The 23002-nt window shown below is 38.4% G+C and overlaps 1 protein-coding gene across 7 annotated transcripts in view; it reads left to right on the top strand.

Annotated features, from left to right (window-relative positions):
- Nucleotides 1-119: 119 nt before the first annotated feature.
- The window catches only part of MTMR1 (myotubularin related protein 1), a 35431-nt gene continuing 12548 nt past the window's right edge, over nt 120-23002 (top strand). Inside the window, exons 1-14 of one of the 7 annotated variants that reach the window (XM_021547834.2) lie at nt 120-221; nt 3411-3516; nt 6026-6049; nt 8238-8291; nt 9645-9720; nt 10538-10632; nt 10843-10950; nt 11354-11455; nt 12144-12227; nt 12811-12960; nt 13696-13884; nt 14328-14513; nt 17541-17747; nt 18533-18625. In XM_021547834.2, coding sequence (XP_021403509.1) covers nt 9675-9720; nt 10538-10632; nt 10843-10950; nt 11354-11455; nt 12144-12227; nt 12811-12960; nt 13696-13884; nt 14328-14513; nt 17541-17747; nt 18533-18625 — 1260 coding nt within the window. In that variant the 5' untranslated portion in view covers nt 120-221; nt 3411-3516; nt 6026-6049; nt 8238-8291; nt 9645-9674. Of the gene's footprint in view, nt 222-3410; nt 3517-6025; nt 6050-8234; nt 8292-9644; nt 9721-10537; nt 10633-10842; nt 10951-11353; nt 11456-12143; nt 12228-12810; nt 12961-13695; nt 13885-14327; nt 14514-17540; nt 17748-18532; nt 18626-23002 lie in introns of all 7 variants that reach the window. The other 6 variants (XM_021547833.2, XM_021547835.2, XM_021547839.2 and 3 more) reach the window with 6 other exon arrangements.

The raw sequence follows: 23002 nt of genomic DNA, 5'->3' as shown, positions 1-23002 counted from the left end.
GCCGGGGCCGCGGCGGGCCGGGCTGTGGCGGGAGGGCCGGGCTGTGGCGGGCGGGCGGGAGGGCGCCGCCATCCCCGCGGCGCGGCCGGAGCCATGGAGCGGGCGGCGGCGGCGGGGCCGGCGGTGGAGGGCGGCGGCGCCAGCCGGCGAGCCGTGCGGGCGGGGGGCGCCGCGGCGGCGGGCGCGGGGTCGCGGCAGCCCAGCACCGAGACGCTGGACAGGTGAGCGGGGCCGGCGGCCGGGGACGGCCCCGGCGGAGCGGGCGGCGGGAGAGCGGGCGGCGCGGCCTGCGGGGCCGGCCGGGGCAGGCGGCGGGCGCCCCTCGGCCCGAGCCTCGGCCGAGCGCGGTCCCCCGGCCTCGGGGCGGCCTCCCGGACCCCTCCGGCCGAGCAGCTGGGGCTGCAGGCGGGGACCCGGCCGTGTCAGAGATTCCTCCTGCGCTTGCCGTGTGCCGGCGGTGCCGCCGCCTCGGCCGAGGCTGAGGCGGCCGCGGGGCTCTGGCCCGGGGCTGTGGCAGCGTCCTGCAAACCTGAGCCGCGACCGGGGGCTGAGCTCCGCGGGTTTTCAGGCTCTTCCTCGTTGGTTTGCGGTTTTTTTTCCCGTGCGTATATTTAATCTGCAGAGGGGCACCGCTAATCTGTCCCCAGGCGCCGCTGTGCCTCTCAGTATGCAGTGTGTCCCGGAATGCTGTCAGTGTGTGCCCTGTGCCCTGGTGTGTGTGTGTGTCTGTGTGTCAGTGTGTGCCCTGTGCCCTGGTGTGTGTGTGTGTGTCAGTGTGTGCCCTGTGTCCTGGTGTATGTGTGTCAGTGTGTGCTCTGTGCCCTGGTGTGTGTGTGTGTGTGTCAGTGTGTGCTCTGTGCCCTGGTGTGTGTCAGTGTGTGCTCTGTGTCCCTGGTGTGTGTGTGTGTCAGTGTGTGCTCTGTGTCCTGGTGTATGTGTGTCAGTGTGTGCTCTGTGTCCTGGTGTGTGTGTGTCAGTGTGTGCTCTGTGTCCCTGGTGTGTGTGTGTCTGTGTGTCAGTGTGTGCGCTGTGCCCTGGTGTGTGTGTGTCAGTGTGTGCTCTGTGTCCCTGGTGTGTGTGTGTGTCAGTGTGTGCACTGTGCCGTGGTGTGTGTCTGTGTGTCCGGGTGTGCACTGTGCCCTGGTGTGTGTCTGTGTGTCCGGGTGTGCACTGTGCCCTGGTGTGTGTCTGTGTGTCAGTGTGTGCACTGTGCCCTGGTGTGTGTCTTTAAGGGTGTGTGGTGGGTCCACAGGGTCTCACCAGGGCGGTGCCAAGTGGGACCACATCTCCTCTGGCAGCCACTGGCAGAGACATTACTTCACTCAGAAGTTTTCAGCTGAAGGTGGGCTACAGAACTGAGCTTAAAAATACTTTAACATGGAATACAAGTGAATGGAAATCTCACCTTGATGAAAACTGAACAAAAAAGAATATTTTAAATCAGTGCTAGGTTCCAGTCTCTGTATTCTCTCTTTTTTCTCTTAGTAGAAATCTGGTGGTTTACATCATTCTAGTGAGGATGGAAATCAAATGTCCATTTTCTGTCATAAAAGTATACCCCTTTGTATTCCTTATTAATGCACTTCCTTATCCTAATTCTCATTTTCCTTTTTTCTGATCTTGCTCTTTCCTGAGCCAGTTTTATGTCCATTTGTCATAGAGTTCACTTATTTGCCAGTACGGTTGTGGCAGGCCAGGCTAATGTGTGTGACTGCAAATGAGACAATGCAAAGGCAGTCAGTGCTGCTGTGTGTCCCACTGGTGCATAGGAGAAGGCACACTGGTGTGATCAGTGTTCTGTGGAACACTGACACGTCCCCTGGTCTCAGGGGATGGGCCTGCATTCATATTCGTTTTCCTGCTGTTATTAGCTCTGTTGATGTAGTGATTCTTTGTGAAGATAAGCCATAGAAAAATAAATCCCCTTCTTAATTAACAAGTGAGTGCTTATTTGAAAACAAACTTAGGCAAGCCCTGGAAGAGCTACACTGGAGATTAAAGAGATGTGAAAGAAGGAGAAATAAATGAGATAAGAAAAGGGTTTCTGTAGGATTTAGGTGTTGGACTCTTTTGCAGAACTTAAGTGAAGAGTTCTCTAAATCTGGGTTGAGGTTCAGCACTAGCCTGAGAGTTGTCTTTGTTGTTCAAGCAGGACTATCATAGATGTGTTTAGTTGCAAAACAAGATTGTGAGATTTAGTTTTGTGTAGAATGTGAACGTGGGGAGAAAGCTATTAAAATTAATCAGAAAAGTTTTGAAAGATCTTCCATTTCAGGTGTGACGTTGTTGCCTGGATCTGTGCCTTACACCTAGCTATAGTGGCAGAGTTAACATAAGGAAAAACCTCTTTTTCAGTAGGAATTGGTCATCCAAGGCTGTTAACCCAATCTCTTAATGTCTGAGGTGTGGTGCACCTGCTGGGTGCTGGGTATATATAAGTATATTCACTTCAGTGTCATGGAGCATTCATAGCATACAAAGGTAGTTTATGAATTAACTAAAACAAACAAAATTTTTTTTCTTTCTGTATTTGACTACTGAATAAGCATTCAATCTGTAGGAAAGCACAGCTGAATGGTTTGAAGAAAAGTGGCAGTTATCTAAGATAGTGTCTGAAGCTGCAGTAACACTCAGGGAACAGTTCCCTCTGGCATTCCCAGTTTTTCCTTGGATACCAGTGAGTGTTGCAGCAGACCTAGTACACTTAAGACTGTCATTGGTTCTCCCTGTCAGTACTGCATTACTTGAGAGCAGCACTGGTTCAGGGGGCTGTTCTGAAATTGCATCACCTGGGCTTTGGTGCATTTCAGATGCTTTGGGGTTCCTGTAAACACTCTGTGCTGTACAATTCAGTGCTGTGATATGTAAAAGCCCAGCCTGAAGATTATCCAGGGTTATTTCATAAATTGGAAAAAACTGCAGTTAACTAGAAGTTGCCCTTTAAAAAACATGTATTTTCAACATTTAATATAGAATACAATATTAGCATAGTTTAAAATTTTTAATACTAGCATGAAGTAATTAAATTCTGAGGATTTACTGAATGACCAGGACATATTCATAAGGACAGTATAAGGAGTTTCCTATTACTTGGCCAAACTCTTTTCGTGGATGGCTTTAAGAAAAAAGCATGTGAATGGTGAAAATTACACTGGATAAGAAACAGAACATTTTCTATGCTCTTAGGACCCTAACCTCACTTTTAACCCCCTGACAGCTCTGTGTCTCTGACATGATCTAGTAAAATTCTTTTACATAATTTGATCAATAAAACAGTTGTATTCTGCCCACAAGGTAAACTAAGTTTTATGATGTTAGTGATAATTTACAGTGTTGCTTTCTGGATCTGTGCTGTTCAAAATACACATTTTAAATTACTGCTAAATAATTTGAAATTTCTGGTTTTGTAGCCCGACTGGATCCCACGTGGAATGGTGTAAACAGCTGATAGCTGCAACCATTTCGAGTCAGATTTCAGGGTCTGTCCCATCAGAGAGTGTGTCCAGAGACTACAGGGTAAGTGACTTGAGGAATGCATTGATAGTTTTAAGATACAAGAGTGGAAGATGGGGAAAGTCCTTTCTATCTTGATTAGCCAATGGTAAGTACTTGAGTGATCACTGAGTATTTCAGAACTAGAAACATCTCATTATGAATTGGAGTCTCTTGAATTTGCTTCCTGTTTTCCTCCATATTTATAATAGTGCCATTGAAGTCTACAGAATAAAAATTAAGAGAGAAGTGAAAGGAAATTTTAAAAGTCAATGTTTTGAATAAAACATCATAAGTGAGTTGTCTTTTCTTTTGATTACTATGTAAAATAATTAGTAAAGTAGATTATAGTTAAAGGTTGAAATGGTTTCTAGTGTGTGTTATTCAGAGTACAGAATTGAACTCCTCAGATTCCACAAAAAATAAATGAATGTCCTAGTTACTATGCAGGGAACATAATTGAGTCTGATTTTTATGGGGTTTCTCTAGAGACACAGAATTTAACATCAAACAAACAAGTCTCCTTTTTCATTCCTTTCCAGCAACATTTTTAACATTTTTGTCACCAAGGTAATGACTGCACAGTGTGGTTTCTCAGAGTTACACTGTGCTTTTGTGCCCCTGTTCTTTCACACTGACTGCCTGTTCCCTTCATGCAGCCACTCAGCTCAGCTGTCAAGAATGGACCATGGGCAGTTTTTCTCCTCTCACAATGTGACAAAAGTTACCCATGTTTCAATTCCCTTTAAGAAGCCCAACTTGCTGCTGTCTAGATCCTTTTTTCTTCCTAGATATGTAACAGTTTTATTGTCTTCATAGAGAGTGACCACAGGAAGGTTTTTATCTCTTTTTTTGTTTCCTTTTAACTAGATTTTAATTCACATATGCTCTGTGATTACAAAGTATGTTGTCTGGAAACAGCATATTTTAGATTGAGTGACAGCAGGTAAGATTCAGCCTGAGTCTGAGATGAGTCCAAAAAATGTTTTTGGCTGTAGTGTGTTTAAAGTTCAACCTCAGCAGAGTTTCACACTGTTGGCACAGTCAGCAGTTTGTAAAGAGTAGATCTCCCATACTACAGCAGCTGAATTGCAAATGCTTCCTCCAGGTCAAGGCCATCTTTTTTGGTAAAACACTGTGAGAAACCTTACATTTCATCTGTTGATGATGTATTTGCCAAGGGTTTCATTTCAGTAAAACCCATGTGTATAAGCTTGGTGTTCAGTTTATCTCTGAGTAAAATTCATTCCTCTGGAATGAAGAGCACTATTCAATCTTGAGTAACTTCCATCTCTATACCAAACTCATCTCAGGTATTATTTAACAGGAATAAATCTTTTAAGGCCTAATTAAAATTCTACTTCATTCTCTATCTCTGAGAAATGGAAGAAAAGGATTTAAGCCTGATTATTAAATTAAGAATTTTTGTGGATAAATTGTATTTGGCATCATCTCATTGCTGTGATTTGAAATCCCATATTTGTATATAACATGATGGAATTTTTTATAGTTGCTTACTCAGTACCACTAACAGGTTGTGTTCATTCATTATTGCTATGGAATCCAGACACGAAAAGACAATGCCCATATGATAGCTCAGTTTTCCTTTGAGACATCTTTCTCTTTTGATGTGCTTTCTTGGGTCTTCATTACCTTTGGTTACCTCAAATTGCTGCATTTAGAGACTTACAACTCAGAGCCTTCAGATCGGGCCAGATGGGTTTGTTTTCTTCTGGAGCTGGTCAGGCAGTTCTGTTAGTTTGTGCTGGATTTACCAGGAACTCGTTGCTTTATTCTCTCTTTTTTTGTTGTTTAAATTAATATGCTTGGAAAACCAGGTAAATATATTGATTCTTGTGCCTAACAGCATTACTTCATGTTACTCTTATGTGATTTACCTTACCAGGGAGGAGGGAAGCAAAGGGGCAGCTAATGGAGTGGTCAAAACTGGAGAGCACTGGAGGAGCTCTTGCTTGCTAAGCTCTACAGGAACAGTGATCTCAATCTGAGTTGAGCTCTGCTTTGTGTGTCTTTTCTGACACATGCTCTGCCTGCAGAGTGTTCTTGAATGAGGGGCTCATATAAATGAAAATGGCTCAGATTGCTAACCACAAACACCTTCAGAAGTTGAGAAGAATTGTCTTTTTCTGAAAGGTCGGGTGCCTCTCCTTCATGGTTGTTAGTGCAGGCTTATTGTCTTCCACCTAGAAGGATTACCAGGCTCTTTCTTCTCTTTTAACAATAGCACAGTGTAGCAGGATAAGAGGGTGATTAGGAATGAATGTTTTCAAAGAGCTTGGAATTTGTTGCATCACTAAAATTAAGTGTCTGAGATTTTTTTTTAGACCAAAACAATTCTGCAAATGAGAGTTACTAGTTCTGCATAGTTTTGCTTTGTTCTTTCAAAGTCCAGCTATAATTAAAATGTTTGGGAGTCGAATTCTTTTGAAAATCTGATGAAATAAGATGTAGTATCTTTAACAAATCAAATCTATGTGTTTCATTGGATGCTATTTTATATTTTAACTAACAGGTGTACAGGAGGCCAGTTATACGGGTAAGATTACCTTTGGCTAGCAGTGAACAGCCTCCTACCTGTGTGTCTCTTGTGCTGTGTGAGATCTTGGTGTGTCAAGCATTTTTTACCTCATTAGTGGGTTTTATGAACCAGTCAGGCCATTTTGCTATGCAGTGCTAGAGCTTCTTTGCCACAAAAGTGCTTTATATACTTTACAATGTTTTCATGAGCAATGAAAGTCAGTATGTAAGAGAGCAATATTTTAAAATTACGTTATGAATGTGCAATACTAACTTCAGTTTTGTTACATTAATTTTGACAAAATGGATGCTTGCAGTTCAGGTTTACGTGCTTCAGACTGCAGAGTACTGTGTTAGCAGCTCTAACATGTCTGTGCTAAAGAATACCAGTGATAAAAGCATTATGTCTGTGTCTGTCCTATTTAAGTAAGTTCCAAATTCATGCTTGCCTTTGTACTTGTTTTAATTTAGTTTTTACCAAGCTGTGATAGGATTGAAAGTTAGGTTTAAGTTAGGCACTAGTGCAATGACATACATCTTTTTAATTATAATTTTGAGTCTAGGAGTTGCCCACTGTTTATTGAAGATTAAAAAGGGCATGCTTTGTTTTCTTGCCCCTCTCTCTTAGTAACATTTATGGAGTGAGAAATGATCTGGATAGTGTTCTGACATTGTTCATGAAATGCGTCCAACACTTCTATTTCAACAAAGACCTCTTGTTCAGTCTGAAACCAAGAGATGAAGTCTGAATGGTTTCTTTTTCTCATCTCTTGTTTACCTATTTTAAAATGATGTGTTTAGTCCAATCATACAAATCCACAAATTGATCTTAGGTTTTCTTTTGAATAGATAGCATTTCAAATAATTACTCTGAGTAACAAAAACTGGTTTTGTTCAGTTGTTCCCACTTCTATGTAAAGGCTTTGATATTTAAACGGTCTGCTCTGCTGCTTTTGTCTTCCATATATTTAAATTTTTTTTGGTGTATTCGCACATTGTCCTGCTGGTTTTCTTCCAGAGATCACAATGTCTACTTTTCTTCAGTTTCAGAAACAACATAATTATGACCTGAAATTTAAGTAATTTCTAGATGGCAGAATTCTACCCATACCTAAATGTTAGTGACATTATAACTTTATAACTTGAAAAGGTTTTTTAATTACTTACAACTTTTTTTAACGCATGTAGAGTTCAAATTATCTGAAGATATCTGAAGTTTTCCTTCTAAACTGTTTCTTGAGGGTTCTGAAGAAATACTGTAAAAATTAACTTCTAACAAACACTTGTAAATATAGACTGAAGCTGGTTTTACAGTCTGACCAAGTGAGAAGTTCTTTGCATTTGAACTGGGAGTAATAGACTGTCATGAGTACAGCTTCTCTCCAGTTGTTAAAGAAAGAAGACGGAAGAACATTTTTGGCTGAACATGTTAAAATAATTCTTTCAGCTGACCCGATGACATTTGTGCTTCTCTCTAGTGTGCAAAAGGACCTTATGTTTATTAAAGAAATTGAACTAATGTTCAGGATTTGCTGCCAATGATGCAAAAATAAATTACCATGAAAATGTGAATTGTTTGCATATTTTGCTATGAATAGTAATTTTAGATTCTGTAAAGTTACTGGCCAAGTTTCAAACAACAACATAGAAGTTACTAAAAAGATATGTAAAACTGTAAGATTGAGAGTTCAGTTACAACATGTTTTACACAGCAAAGCTTTTTTAAGTGTCTAGGTACTTCTATTTGATGTCGACCTATTTTTTTCTGTGAAAGATTGCATGAGTTTTCCATAATGCTGCCATTGCAAGTTGTACTCAATTTCTTCTATTGATAAGCATGTTGCATACTGAAATTAATTTTCTTCATTGTAAGGTTATTTGTCTTAAAAAGACAGTACATACTTTTATGTTCTTATCTACCAGCACTGACTCTTTTGTGAAAAAGGGAGTAAATTTTTCATTTTGTGTTGTGCCAAGTAGCATTCAAAGGATGGTGCTAATAGCTTGGATTCCCTTCTGTGGAAAGTAGTTTGTGCCAGGAGTGGAAGATTTTGGAAAGCTAAACTGGAGTTAAAGTATATGCTGTCTTTTTAAGGAAATTTTAAAAAGGGAAACAAAAAAAGATAAGATTCTGTCCTTTCACCTGTTGTCTGCAATTTTTTTGCTGTTACTTCTCTCTTGCCCTACTGCTGCCTCATGCAAAGCAGGAGATTCAGGATGGACACAATGGCTATCATTCTGAAGCAGAACCTGATCAGGTGGCAAGTTTTACTCCTCTTTCATTCATTAACTATGTAGCAAGGTACTATAAAGGTACTATAGTACTCATACAGTGCATACAAATCTTACTTTTCTCTCTCAAGAAAAGCCCTAGAAAGCATTTAGTGTGTAACTGGCTATGTGCCAGGCAGAGTTTACTTGTAAGGTCATGTAGTCTAAAATATAATACTGAACATAAGCCCCATCTAACTGAGCACATCCACCCTCAATTTGTAAGCACTGGCCATTTCTCTGCACATTATTTTTTGTGATTGGGTGCTGAATGTAAAATTCCAAAATTTTCCAAAGAAATCTGAAGCCAGAGATCAGCTGAAATATTTTTAGAAATTATTTATTAGTGAGAGCTTGGGATAGTGTGTGTGTAAGCAGAGAGATCCTGCCTTTTATTCCTGTGTGGGTCAGAGCTGCAATAGAAGGGGAGGTTTTGTTGTTGTAACAAGTTACCCCATGATATTTATTCAGGATGTAAAAAATTGAGACCCAAATATCTCATCATTTTGACCTGAGACAGATCACTTTCTTACATGGTCCTTAAAAGGCTCACAAACTGTTTTATGCTTTATTACAATCTTTAGTACATTGTAAATCTTAGCTGCCAACAAAGGACCTTAACAATCCATCGTGTATCATTCAGCAATGAAGCCATTTACCTCAATGAAATGTTATTAAACTAACTCTTATTTTAAAATTGCTAATTGTTCTTCTATATTTTGTTATTACTTCATTCTTAAACTGACCATCTGGATCCAAAATTCCTATAGTGAACCTATTCCATAACCTGTGGCACTCTTAGTAAGGTGTTAATTGAAATAGAGCATTTTGGGGTGCTATCAAAATCACAAAGTTAAAATGCTAAGTAAATAAAGTTTCTGCCATATAATTCTCTCACATTAAATTACTCAAATATTAAATAAGCAGCATTAGAATTAAAAAAAAAAAGAGCTTTAAAATGTTCTCAAATAGATAAAATACTCCAAATAATACCTGCATTCAACAAAACTAACAAATTATTCATTACTAATTTGGGCTGATCTTATTATTCATATTTTTGTATGCTATATATAGCTAGCATGTGAAACTAATTGTTGCATGAATGCTTCTTACTAATATGTTACTAACATGTATGTCTGTGTTAAATTTATAATACTTAGTTTTGTGTTTGGTTGGTTTTTTTTGTTTTTTTCTTTTACTGTGGTACTGTTTAGTACAGTTGTGTGATTTTAAAAAAGACACACTTCTTGTGTTCCAGTAATCTGGTAGTAAAAGCACTTTGCATCAAAATATATCGATGTGGTACAGATGGAGATTTACTCATGATTTTGGATTTTTGCCAGGCACTGCGGGATGGAAACAAACTGGCACAGATGGAAGAGGCTCCACTTTTTCCTGGAGAATCAATCAAAGTTATTGGTAAGTGTACCACTGAGTGCTGCACTGAATACTATTAAATTGCTGCTTTGTTTAAAACCAGAATATTACTTCCTTATAATCTTTGTTTTTTAATTTAATGCCACTTAAGATTAGATGTGGATTTCTTTTGTCTTGTAAATCCAAGTGTAGGAAGGAGAAATTAGATCCAGAGGATGACTTGCTCCATGTAAATAATATTTCTCTTTCTAAGGATCTTTTTGTTCCGCAGAGGTGTATGTATTGTATTTCTTCTTGGGGGTGCCAAGAATAGGTCATAGATTCAAAATTCTTACAGAAAAAAAGATGAAGTTATGGTAAACTTAGCTTCCAGTACTTAGTGGGATTTATTTCACTCTGGCATGTGACAGCAAGCTCTGTGCTAGCAGTGTAGGACTTGGCTAAGAAAGAATACTAGTGAATAAAAGTGAAAACAAAGATATGGGCATAGAACTGAATTACTTAGGTGCATGTGGGTCAGTAATTGCCACTTTGGGGTGAATGTGGGTGCTCTGCACCTCGGGGCAGGGAGCAGAGCTGTCTGCACCTGGGGGTACCTGCAGGTACTGGGGACCTGCCTGCCCTTGCTGCAGCCCTGCCCCAAGTGCTCAGGAGCTGCTGAGCAGCAGTGGGGCTGAGGAATTTGATTGCTTTCCTTGTTGAGATAGAGACAACTCTGCAAGAATAGACTTTACTAAAGAGGTCAAGCATCAAAATCTTATGGAACTGCCAAAATCTTCTGAGTTTCAAGTCAGAATAAATTGCTGTCCAACAAATGTCTGTAATAGTAAAACAAAGCTTTAATTGATTTGTTTTCCAGCTAAGGATGTTATGTATATCTGTCCATTTATGGGAGCAGTCAGTGGTACCCTCACAGTGACGGACTTCAGAATGTTTATCAAAAGTGTTGAGCGGGTAAGACTTCACTGTCTGTCTGCCTGTTGTTTCAAGTAGGAATGTTGCTGAAGTAGATTTCAGAAACTGACAAATGCATTGAAATGTGATGTTTCACAGCAGTTTACTAAACTGGAATTACTGTTGGGTCTAATGAAGTACACATGAATAATATTAATTTGTATTTTTTCTAATGTAATAAAATCTATTTGTTTTATATACAAATTTCAGGATCCACCTTTTGTTGTTGATGTTCCCCTTGGAGTTATAAGTAGGGTTGAAAAAATTGGAGTACAGAGCCATGGAGACAATTCATGTGGTATAGAAATAGTTTGCAAGGTAAGGCATGGTAGAGATTTATTAATAGTAAAGTATTTTCATTTCATTTTTCTGTAAGAAGAATATGGCAGCCCATGTGCTGTTTTTCTGTCTGATCAGTTCCCTGTAGTTGAATCATGCTTCATTTATTTCAATTCCTCTATGATACTTGTAGTCTTAAACACTTCTGCCTTTTTTCTGAAGAGTGAATTCAGAGGAAAGGTGGCAATTTTTATATCAAGCATCTCTAATCTAATAACAGTCCTAGTTATCTCATATGAATGCTTACAGAACTCTGTTCTGTTGGGGGTTAGGTGATGTCAGTGACAGTGTTGCTATGCCTTCATTCAATCAAATGTCTTATAACTGCTTTTTCTTTTTTTTTAATTTATAATAGAGTAAAACTATAACTTATTTTTGACAGGATATGAGAAATTTGCGGCTGGCCTATAAACAGGAAGAGCAGAACAGACTGGAGATCTTTGAAAACCTTGTAACACGTGCATTTCCTGTTTCTAATGGCCTGGTAAGTCTTGAGATGGAGAAGAGGCTGTCACTGGCTCTCCTCTTTTGGGAACTTGTAGGGGAGGAAGTACAAGGGCTGTATAACAAACTTTGAAGTGTTGATTCATAAAATGGGTTGCAGAGCAGGCAGGCCACTCTGACCCTGTGTGCTTTTTGCATTAATTCATCAAAAACTGCTGTATCCTACTGTTGGTGAAGTTAATTTATATGTAACCCTTGAGATCTAGGTTTGCCTAATGTTGCTGATAAAAAATATATATGTATTGTCTCTTATTTTCTGCAGTAGATAATTAAATTTAGACATTCCATCCAACAAAGAGGTACAATTAGTCTTGTTATTAGTTACTGCAGAATTCTATTTAATTTGCTTGTGTAAGGAACTGGTTGGGAGGTAGGAAACCAATTTTCTCATCTTGGCATTGCCATTGATGTATTATGTGATCAGAGGCAAGTAACTTCAATTTTCTGTTTCCTATCTTGGTTTTTTTAACTTTAAACTCATACTCATACTTAATGGAACTCATACTTAGTGGAAAAAACTATCTTCTTTCTAGCTCAGTATTTTCCAGTCTTGACTGGAAGTGTTATGTCTGCTCTAGATTTGAAATACTGAAGTGTTGACTGTTTTGGGGTTATTGTGCTTACAACCAGTTAAGCAGTAATTTATTATTTTGTTTTGTTGGTTTTAGCCTCTTTTTGCATTCAGCTATAAAGAAAAGTTTGCTGTTAATGGCTGGAAAGTGTATGATCCAATGGCAGAATATAAGAGGCAGGTAAGTTATAGAATACTTCATGAACTTTTTTCTCCATCTCCCCCAGAGCCATTTAAACAAGGAAAAATGTCACAAATGTTACAGAAAACTCATCATTTTAAGCTCTTGCTACATAGACTGACTGTATTCATCTCATGTTTAGATAACAAAATGTAAGTGGCCTGAGTTTGAGTGTGTTGGGCACCTGCTAAAGTTGGTGTAGATACAGGTGCTGAGTACTTGAGCAAATTGGTCTGACTTAAAATAGTTCTGAAATCCACATTTTTCAAGTGCTGTTTCTACTAAATGTGGGCTTTATAAAAATTTTCATTTGAATAAGCATCACTAAAGAGAAGAGTAACTGTAGTTTGTAATTTTAAATCTACATTTTCCATATGGTTACTTTCCTTATCAATTTAGTAGGAAAGACTTCCTTTAGATTATGATTCAGTATGAAGACCTAAGTTTATATCTTATTAAAAAAAATAGTGGGCATGTCTTTTTTTTTTTAAAAGTATGCAGCACATAAAATTTTTCGCTGCCCCAAACTCAGATATGTAAAGGTCTGACCTGAAAAATGCAAAATGGTTTTGTTTCCATACAGGGCTTGCCCAATGAGAGTTGGAAGATATCCAAAATTAACAGCAGCTATGAGCTCTGTGATACATATCCTGCTGTTCTTGTTGTGCCAACCAGTGTAAAGGATGATGACCTTTCAAAAGTGGCAGCATTTAGAGCAAAAGGGAGAGTTCCTGTAAGTGAAATTTGTACAAGAGAATAGAAGTGTTTTAGAAATTTGTAGCTTTTAAGAAATTATTAGTGTTCTTTTAGGGTTTGTTTTTACACAACAGTGGGATGACTTCCTTACTGAGTTGGGCTGGGAGGCAAAGAAAGAAGAATTAGACTCAATGGGTTTAGAACTGAAGGGAGCAAATCAAGTGTGAGTTTAATTGCACAATTATTGTGCTATGTAGCAAGTTTTTTGTTTGGATTAGCACTTCTAGGCCACAGTGGTATCTGATGCTTTGGCATGTATTAGCTTGTGTTCTTATTTGGAGTAGAATGTGTCATGGCCTTAGTGTTTTGCTTGAGAATGGACAAGGTAGCATTAGAACCCCTTTAAATATGTTAGCTTGTGTTGGTTTTCATGCTTAGCAAGGTAGTGTGTAGGTCCATAGTTTTCCACATGGAAGCAGCTTTTATTCCTCCATTGTAATTTTTTTTTCCCAATAAGAATAATGCAGGCTTAGTTGCTGTTGGAAATAAAAGCTAAGATGTTTAGAATCACTCTGTATTTCAGGCTCAGATTTGGGATGAGCAGTCAGTGCTAGTGTGCTGTCAATATGCTTTTGCATCAGCCTGTCCTTAGACTTGAATTTGTTGATTTGCCAGGAAATAATGCCAGATAGGCAATGTGATTGTCTAGTTGTTTTCTGGCCTGCTGCTTTTATAGTAGTGTAGTAAATTAAACAGTTTTCTCTTATTCCAGGTGTTATCCTGGATTCATCCTGAGAGCCAAGCAACAATAACACGATGCAGCCAGCCATCAGTTGGCCCAAATGATAAGCGTTGCAAGGAAGATGAAAAATATTTGCAGACAATTATGGATGCCAATGCTCAGTCACATAAACTTATCATCTTTGATGCCAGGCAGAATAGTGTTGCAGATACAAACAAGGTAGGTTTGTATCATAACTGCCATTAGTTCATCAGCCTTATTACAAGGCTGAAACTTGAGCCAGATATCAGAATGTGGAGAATCTGATGTTGGAAAGAGATATGAAAGGGTGCCTAAAGAGGACAGGAGAAGGAAGGTAAGTTGCTTGTAGCATTTTGGAAAAGCTGCAGGAATCAAAGGCATCACGAAGATATATGCAGTGAAGCTCACAGAAGACCAAAATGTATTATCAAATGTAGCCAGTTACAATTAGAATTTCTTTCACCTAAAATACCTCTGGATTTCTTTGAAAAGCAGAAGCAAAAAAAATATGTTTTTGTCAACACTAAAATAATCACTTCTCTGAGAAAATGCTGAAACTTGAGTAAAATACCTCTTTCCACTTTATACTGAAGTCTTGTGCATGTCCTTCTCATTGTCTGTTTTTAACTTTTGAATGACAGGCTAAAGGTGGAGGATATGAAAGTGAAAGTGCCTACCCAAATGCAGAGCTGGTCTTTCTGGAGATTCATAATATCCATGTCATGAGAGAATCCCTGCGGAAACTGAAAGAAATTGTTTATCCTACTATTGATGAGACTCGGTGGCTGTCAAACGTGGACTCCACACACTGGCTGGAATATATAAGGGTAAAATGTTTTTGATGTGGAAAATCAATTACTTTTTAAAATAATGTTTTTAACTTGCACTTCTGAAAATATTGCTAAAATAATGGTAAAACTCAAGCATCTTGCTTTAATCAGAATAATCTTGTGAAAAAGTATAATTTTTAAATAATCACTTAGAATGCAGCATTTTAAGCATTCTATAGTAACTTATTGTTTCTAGTTTTATGTACTGGCAGATATTGAGTTAATTCCCAATAATACAGTATCATATTTACGGCAGTGTTTTATTTTCTTGAGAAGGAATGTTTGTGGGCTTCCAGGATTATCCCTCTTGTTTGGAAGAATGCACTGGGAACTTTAGAGTATATTTGAGCCACTGCCAAAAGAACTTGACTGTGAATTCCACAGTCTTTCTCATCCTTCCCTCCTTCAGTGCAATGTTACAGTTCTTGTGATGGGCACCTACATTTTCATGAGCTGTTGATAACCAGTGATCTATCAGGCTATCATCTGCCCTATTATTTAACATAATATTAAAATAAATCACTACCACACTCAGTTTTTACAGTCAGTTTCACTAACCTTTGAAATTATTGTAGAGTGGATTATTTCATTACCATATTCAGCCCCCTGTTTATGAATAATATGGATGGAGTGTAATTTGTTTGATTAGCAGCTGGCTCAATTGTCACTCATGCAAAACATGTTTGACACTCTGTTCATTAGTTTGACACTGTTAAGCAGTGCTTGCTGACAACTGCAGCAGAGCCAGTAGAGGGAGCAAACATGAAATTAAAAGCCAAATTTAATGATATTTTTTGAACAGTTTAATTTACTTGTTAGCTTGAATTTGAGCTATTTGAAACAGCTTTGGGAATCTAAGCATCTCAAAAGCTTTTCTTATCAGCCTGGCCTTATACAATCGGTTTTTTGGTGTTTGTGGTCGCCTTTCATTGCCACTGACTCTTGTGGGGTTCCTGGATTAGGCAGTGTCAGGAGTGAACTTGGATGCCACTGTCAGATAGGTGACAATAGCATAGCAATTGGAAATTTCATGTAAATTATTTGGAAGAGTTGGTGCACGTGTGACATTCTTCATGGATCTGTCCCTTACATACTACTTCTCTTTTATGGTACTGACAGCAGAAACTGCAGGCTGATTTCTTAAAGGCTGCCATTATTGTGTTAACAGTGTTCAAAGTATCTCTGAGATTTCTTCCAAGAGTTCTTTGCCTTTTGATTTGGCTTGCAGTAGCAGTAACAATCCACAGCTTGACTCTAAACACATCTGTTGTTTTCTGTGCTCAAACCAATGTGGACGTGTCCCAGTTGAATGCAGTGCATTGCTGGGAACTCACCTTCCAGTCCTGGCACCCACAGTGCTTCAGAGATGGTCTGGGAGTGAAGGCACCAGTAACTCTGTGTGTGAAGATAGTGATAACATGAGTAGAGACACTTGGTGCCTATTGCAAACACAGAGTATTTTCTGTCTGAGGGTAGAACTTGTGCTATTAACTATTTTTCAATTCTCATTTTGTAAACCAGTCCAAAGACAGTTATTTGTTAGGAGCCCTAACTGAAATACTGTGATGGTTACCAAGTTTTGAAAAATCTGTAAAAAAGAATAAATTTCTAGAGGAAGCTGTTTTCTAAAGGCTGTTATCCAAAGTGGAATAAAGTCCTTCACATACTCCACAGATATCTGCTGAATTAATAGTAAATGTGTTTTCTGTCTCCTATTCCCTGGTCATTTCCTGTACCTATTCTGTTGTTTATTTCCAGCTGTTTTCCTTCAGAGGCATCTGTATTCTCTTTAAAGCAAGCTAGTGCATACCTGTATGTTAAATAGATTCATTTTCTGCTTTTATTGAAGACCAAACTGTTTTAATATTAATGCAGTAGAGCTTTCTAACTGAAATGATTGGCAGTTAACTAGTTCATACCACAAACTCTGTTCTCTCATAGACACTTCTTTATTGTTGCTTTATATTTCCCCTCTGGGATCCTTCAGTTCTACCATAAAAGATATACTCAATGAAAGAGAGAATCAATGGAAACTGTCTCTAAAACAGGGTTCTTGAAATAGGTTTGAAGACTGGTCTTGTGCACAGCTTTTCCAGCAAATACTGGCTTTCCTACTTCCCAGAAGATGTTTTTGCATGCCTGAGAAGGGAAAAGTGCAAATATTTTGCAAGATTCCATTTTTTGATATTGGAATGCAGAATAGGAATTCTTCTGTGGTCCCATTTCTAGTGGTAGGGTTTTTTTCCACATATTTTTCAGTGCCATGAATAGGTTATGTTAGAGACAAGTCTTCATGGGAGGCAGATTATTTAAGTTTTTTTAAAAATCAGAGGGTGGCAACAGGGAACAAAAGAGGTGGGGTTTTAGGTGGGGAGAAGAGTAACAAGTTCACACAGATGACCTCAGTCCTGTGCCATCTCTGTCCTGTGCTCTCCTGCATTGCTCTGGAGTCCAGGCTATTGATGGTCTGCTCAGAAGTTGAATACAGTGTACACTTCATGCAGCAACAAATCAGAACTGGCTCCCAGCCAGGGCTTTCTGGCTGTGTTTGGGTTGTGTTTTGGTACAGACTAGCTGGATGATTTGTCCCTTTCTCTAAACTCAGTAGTTTCAGTTGAACTTGAAAATGGAGCAAGAAAGAGTGATTGATTAATATGAAATGAACTTTTGAAAACCTCAAAACTTCAGCCTTTGGAATAGATTACAGTATTTGTGTCTTGTCATCATAATACAGAATATCAGTTAGTACAGAGTAAAGATTCCCAGGTTCATTTGTTATATGCTGCTAGTAATGGAGAGCTGGTAAGATCTGTGGACAAGAGAGTGCACACAATCTTTGTACCTCTAGGAACATGTACACCACTCTTTGGAAATCTGTAATTTAAAGCATTGTCATCAGGATGATCAGTAATTCATCTGGAATTTTACAACATAATGATGTAAAGAGTATAAAATCATAACCTTTTTTTCTTTGGTAGAGTTTTGGTAGTATTTAATATGTTTGTTTCTTCATTTTTGTTTAAGATGCTTCTTGCTGGAGCAGTAAGAATTGCGGATAAAATTGAATCTGGTAAAACCTCTGTAGTGGTGCACTGCAGTGATGGCTGGGATCGAACTGCACAGCTCACTGCACTGGCCATGCTTATGCTGGACAGCTATTACAGAACCATCAAGGGCTTTGAAGTTCTTGTAGAGAAAGAATGGATAAGTTTTGGACATCGATTTGCAATGGTAAGCTGGAATATTTGGTGTGCAGTTTGTCACCTTCAGAGCTTTTACTTTGAATATCATGTTTTTTTCACAGTACTCTGCTGCATCTTAGTTATTGTCTCTGGTGTCCTTTTAATGGTCTAAGTGTGTCAGAGAACTGTGACCCCTTTATTTTTAACAAGAAACCTCTATGTGACATATAATATAAAGTAAATAAAAATGAGGTGGTTTGAATGCAATGGTGAGAAAAAGTCATGTGGCTTTTTTATGAGAATGAGGGGTTGTAATTTACGTTATGGAGCTTATGAATGGAGAACCAAGGAAAAGAATTAAGGTTTCTTAAGTGTAAAATGGCTGGAGTTATTACTCTGCTTTAAGGTTGAAGTGTTTATTTAACACATGGGCTAGTGGGGAATTAGAATAAATTGTTATGACATTCTGTGGGCTCTGACTCTTAAGATGATTTAGTAGAAATGGCATGTAGTTATGACAGGTGGATATGAAAGAACCGTTTTTTCAGTTCAGTCTTAATAAATTCCTACCAGTTTCACTCACTGGTAGACAGTGTCTGTGCAGTAAAAGGTGTAGAAGGTGAGGAAGCAACTGGTAGAGCTTTCCAGCTCTGTTCAACACTAAAGGCATGTCTGTAAGTTAATATTGGGATGCATTTTTAGTAGTGAAAAATGCATGTTAACGTTATGGAAGACTTGCTTGCCTTGTTCACTGCTGGGACAAATATAAGAGTTCCTGAGCTTTGCAATGTTGGGATGGAGACTGAAATCAGTGTTTTGTGCTCTTACTTCCAGCGAGTGGGACATGGAGATGATGATCATGCAGATGCTGATAGATCTCCCATCTTCCTGCAGTTCATTGACTGTGTTTGGCAAATGACAAAGCAGGTAAGATGCTGAAGAGTGTATTTCTATGAGGTATCAGTCTTTATCTTGGAAAGTGATTTGTGTAGAATACATTCCTTTACAGAGTAGTTTAACTGATGTTGTTTGCTCTGTGGCTGCACTATGTACACAGAGGGAAATTTCTGTTGAAAGTGAGGTACAAAGAGCTAAAGCAGAAATTTTGTCTTGAAACCAAAATACCAGCAATTTTTTTTCTGTTTAAAATAGGCTTACAGGGGGGTTGCATAAATAAGAGTTGTTGATGAAATAAATTATTTGTGTTGCATGTTCATTGGTGGAGTAAATGTTTGTGTGGATTTATATTGTCCTTAAGAAACAGCAAAAATCTGGGCTGATTGTGAACTGAGGGCAGTAGAGAGTTCTTTTATATATGTCTCAAATGTGAACATTTTCATTCATATGTATACAGGACAACATTTATACCAGACAAGCCTATTCTCTGATAAGTTTTCTTACTTCCATCACATCTCTTACCTCTAAATCAGGGGAGATGTCTGAAATTAGTGATTCTGTTGTGAAATGTTAAGTTATTGAATGGATTTAGTCTTCATTTTCCTTATTTGTGCCTCCATGAGCAAAAACCTAAGCTTTTTTTTTTGTGGTTTTATATTGCCATTCTTTCATGGGGTTATTGAAATGAGTTGTCCACCTGAAGGCTTTATTTCCAAGGGATTTAGAAGTTCTTGGTGCTTCACTCCTTTGGTTTTTACCTTCCCCTCTATTTTTTTTTTCTTCTTTCCTTTTTTTTACCTCCTTGAAGCCTAACATGTGTCTGTGCTTTTATGATAAAAGGTGTTATACTGAAATCTCTATAGTATGTGATTTGTTTTGAACGGAGGATTGTAGCAGTCTGGTTCCATATGATCCCAGCACTCCTAGATCTCTTACCTTAGTCTTCTTGTTCAGAGGTTCTTAAAACTTATAGTTTCTAAAACTTGTATTCAAAACAGTCATCTTTGGTGCTTTCTGAAAGTTTCCTGCTGTTATACTGGGCCCTTCTCCAGGGGGTCTTGTAGAGTTTCTGTGTATCTATATTTCAGCATTAATGTGCTGTTTAGTGTGGCTGGAGAAAATAAATGAAAAATTCTTTCCCTCTTTCAGAGGAAAGCTAATAACAATAGCAAAGAGGAGCAGTTCTAAACACCTGGTAGGAACAAAAGTCCTCTGGGGAGATCCTTAATTGAGAGCAGCCTCTTCTGTTTTTGTGATCTCCCTTGCTGCTTCCTATTTCTTGCTATAAACAGTTTAGTTGCCTCTAATTTAAAAAAGAGAAAGGGATGGGGGCAGAGGGGAAATCTGTGAAACAGTTTGCCAATACCACATCTGTTCAAAACCTGGATCCAGAATTATTCTGAAATTCATGAACAGCAGTAACATTGAAAAATCGTTAATGTTGCACTGGAGAAGAAATAGAAAAACTTATTCCTGAACAGTTCTTGCCCACTTATTTTAATTTTTCAGTTGACTTGAAGACTTAGAGAATAGATGTGAAGACTGTGATTACCTTGACACACACCTTTGAAAAACAGGATTCTGTTTTATCACTGTGTAGATTATTTGCTCATAAAACAGTGATAGTTTTATGCTTTATAATTCATGGTAAACATATGTGAAATGTTCCAAAGCTCAGTGACTGGAGGAGGGTGTAAGGGCTCTGGTTTGGGCATGGGCTAAAGCAAGCAGATAGACTCTTATGGGGTCTAAGAGTTACATTCTTAAAATAGTCACCTTAAAACAGTGAATCTCTAACTTCCCACTAAGATACAAATTTCCAGATAGCTTCAGACAATGAAATTTAGGCCTTGACAGCCTTATATTTTCCCTTGGGTTTATGGTCTTCGTGACACACAAAATAATGGAGAACTTGAGAGAAGTACACGGACATCAGATTTTAATAAAAAATGTCATGGTGAAGTGATTTCCCTCCTCTGTTAGTAAATTCTGGTGATACTGAGTAGCAGATGTCAAATTGGAAAGGCCTCGTGTGAGCTGAAGAAATACTGATGCCTGGTTAAAAATGAAACAGAACTGTAAAATTTGCATGGAGCATTGCAGTTTAACTTCCTACCTTTCATGCACTGAACCCTCACAGAAGGAAGGTCTGCAGAGAGTCAGCAGAAAGTTTCATCCTGTTTGTTACTGGGTGTTAGCTGTTGCTGCAGATGTATTTTTCACTGGATTCGGCAGTGCACTGTTCCTCTGTCTAGTGTTCAGTTAACCATTATTGTCCATTGCACAGTTGTTCTGCCAAGTGTTCCAATGTTACTGTAGCACAGAACGAGTTCATTGATTAAAAAGCAAATGTATTTTGCATGTCTCTGAATCAAATCCCACTTGTCATCATCAGACTCAAACAAGATAATTTCTTTTTTTTAAATGCCACTTTACAAAAACCCTCAACAACTCCTGCAGCAACAAGTGGGAGACTTTAATGACCCATGTGTTTTCTCATAATTAGTGGATTTGAGAAGAAGTAAATTTCCATTTGGGGAATTTTTCCACCTGAATCTTCAAGCAGACGCTAATAGGCTTGGAACTACAGAGAAAGACATTTTTAGGTCACTGATTTTTCAGCAGCAGTAATAGAAGCTCTACAGTCTTGATACATCAGCTCCAACAGTAAAACTCTTGTATCCAAAGACTGGGTTTCAATAAAGTGCTATCACTTATTAATAAACTAGTTGGAGAGCAACCACTGATGTATGGAATTTCGAATATGCTTCACTGGATTGGAATAGTGGCCATGTCGGCATCCTTCTGATTAGTATGGACCTGTCACAACACAGAACCCTGATGTGACAAGGCTCATTAAATGCTTTCAGCTAAAGAGAGTCCCTTTAGGAGACACTTTGTCTTCAAAGTTTTTTCCAAATATCATTTTGATGCTTTGCAAATTATTTTTGCTCTCTCTATCTGATTGCTGCTTTGAGCTGGACACAGCAGGCTGAGATCTGAGATCCAGTGAATTTTCTCCTGACTTGGTTCAGCACACCTGCTTGTCAAATTCTGTTCATACTTCCTTAAAGTAATAGCTGTGTTTTTAACATCATTGTTTTGTAATTAAATTCTGGCATGATTTCCTAGAGAGAAGGAAGTTTAAAAGTAGTTAATTTATGAACATGACTGAAAAAGAGATTTTGATAATCTTAGTTTCCTCTATGCATTATGAAAACAAATGGTGAGTAGGTTGAAAACAGCCCATGATTTGCAAGAGAAGCCCCATTGTGAGCACACTGTGCTGGTGAACAGTGCACAGTCTATAGCAGAGTCATAAGAACGCTCCCATTCATTTTCTGTGTCATGATAATCTCCTTACTCAAAATTTTCAGTCAAACGGTGGTATGCATTAGCTTGAGAAATTTTGGAAAGAGGATGCTTTTCAATGTTTGTCTTAGATCAGCCTTCTTTTTTATAAAATACTGTTTAAAATGTAGATCTTTCTGGGTTTAATACAAGCACACCCATTCGATGTTATTCAACTCTACTTTCAGCATGAATAAACATTTGCCCTTCATAAATCACAGCTGACACTGAAGAGGAATTTCTGGATCAGCTAGTTCACCTACAGTCCCAATTGCTGTTATTCCTGCTAACTGTAGGAGTCATCTTTATTTTAAGTAGCTCTTGAGTCACTTGCCAAGGTATTCAGTGTATTTTAGTGGCACAAAACAGAAACCAGTCCTCTGCTTTCTGCACATCTGAAATCTTGACTTAAGATTTCTCCATAGAGCAGGAAATTCTGCCTTATGAATCTAAAACTTTGCCTTTTAGACTTCTGTGAAGATGTCCTCTTTTACAGGGAATGCACAGTTTGTTTGTTTGTCCTGAACATTATTCTCTTACTACATGCTCTTTATTAATGAGAGAAATGCTACTTCTTAAGATTTCCTTAAGTCTTCTCAATTTGTTGTTAACCTAAATGGCTGTCATTCCATGTCTGTGTTACACTTGTCATACTGGACACAACATGGTTTTGGCACATCAAGCAGTTGCCACATGTAGTCTTACCATAAAATTTGATTGAAGAAGGACTTTTTCCATCTGAATGAGCAGCAGCCTATGCATTTTGCAGTAATTTCTTCCTTTGTGAATTTTTAGAGCTCTACAGATTAGGAGAAACATTTTCAGATTTATGACTGTTTGTCTTAGAATATATCAGGTAACCTCTGCTTGTGAATAAAATACCTAATGGTGCTCAGGGGAATAAGAGTTCTTTCATTTCAGATGTACAGGATTTACTTTCCCATGCAGAAGAAGAGGGATTAAAAGCTTATTGTATATAGCTGATGATAAACTCAGGGTGAAATAGAGAAAAGTAACTTATTTGAGTAGAAAGTGAAAAAAAAGTTTTAATTAAAT

The sequence above is a fragment of the Lonchura striata genome, chromosome 14 (assembly GCF_046129695.1).
Source record: "Lonchura striata isolate bLonStr1 chromosome 14, bLonStr1.mat, whole genome shotgun sequence".
NCBI lineage: Eukaryota > Metazoa > Chordata > Aves > Passeriformes > Estrildidae > Lonchura > Lonchura striata.
Note: the sequence above shows the minus strand (reverse complement) of the source record. Positions and strands in the feature narration are given on the sequence as shown.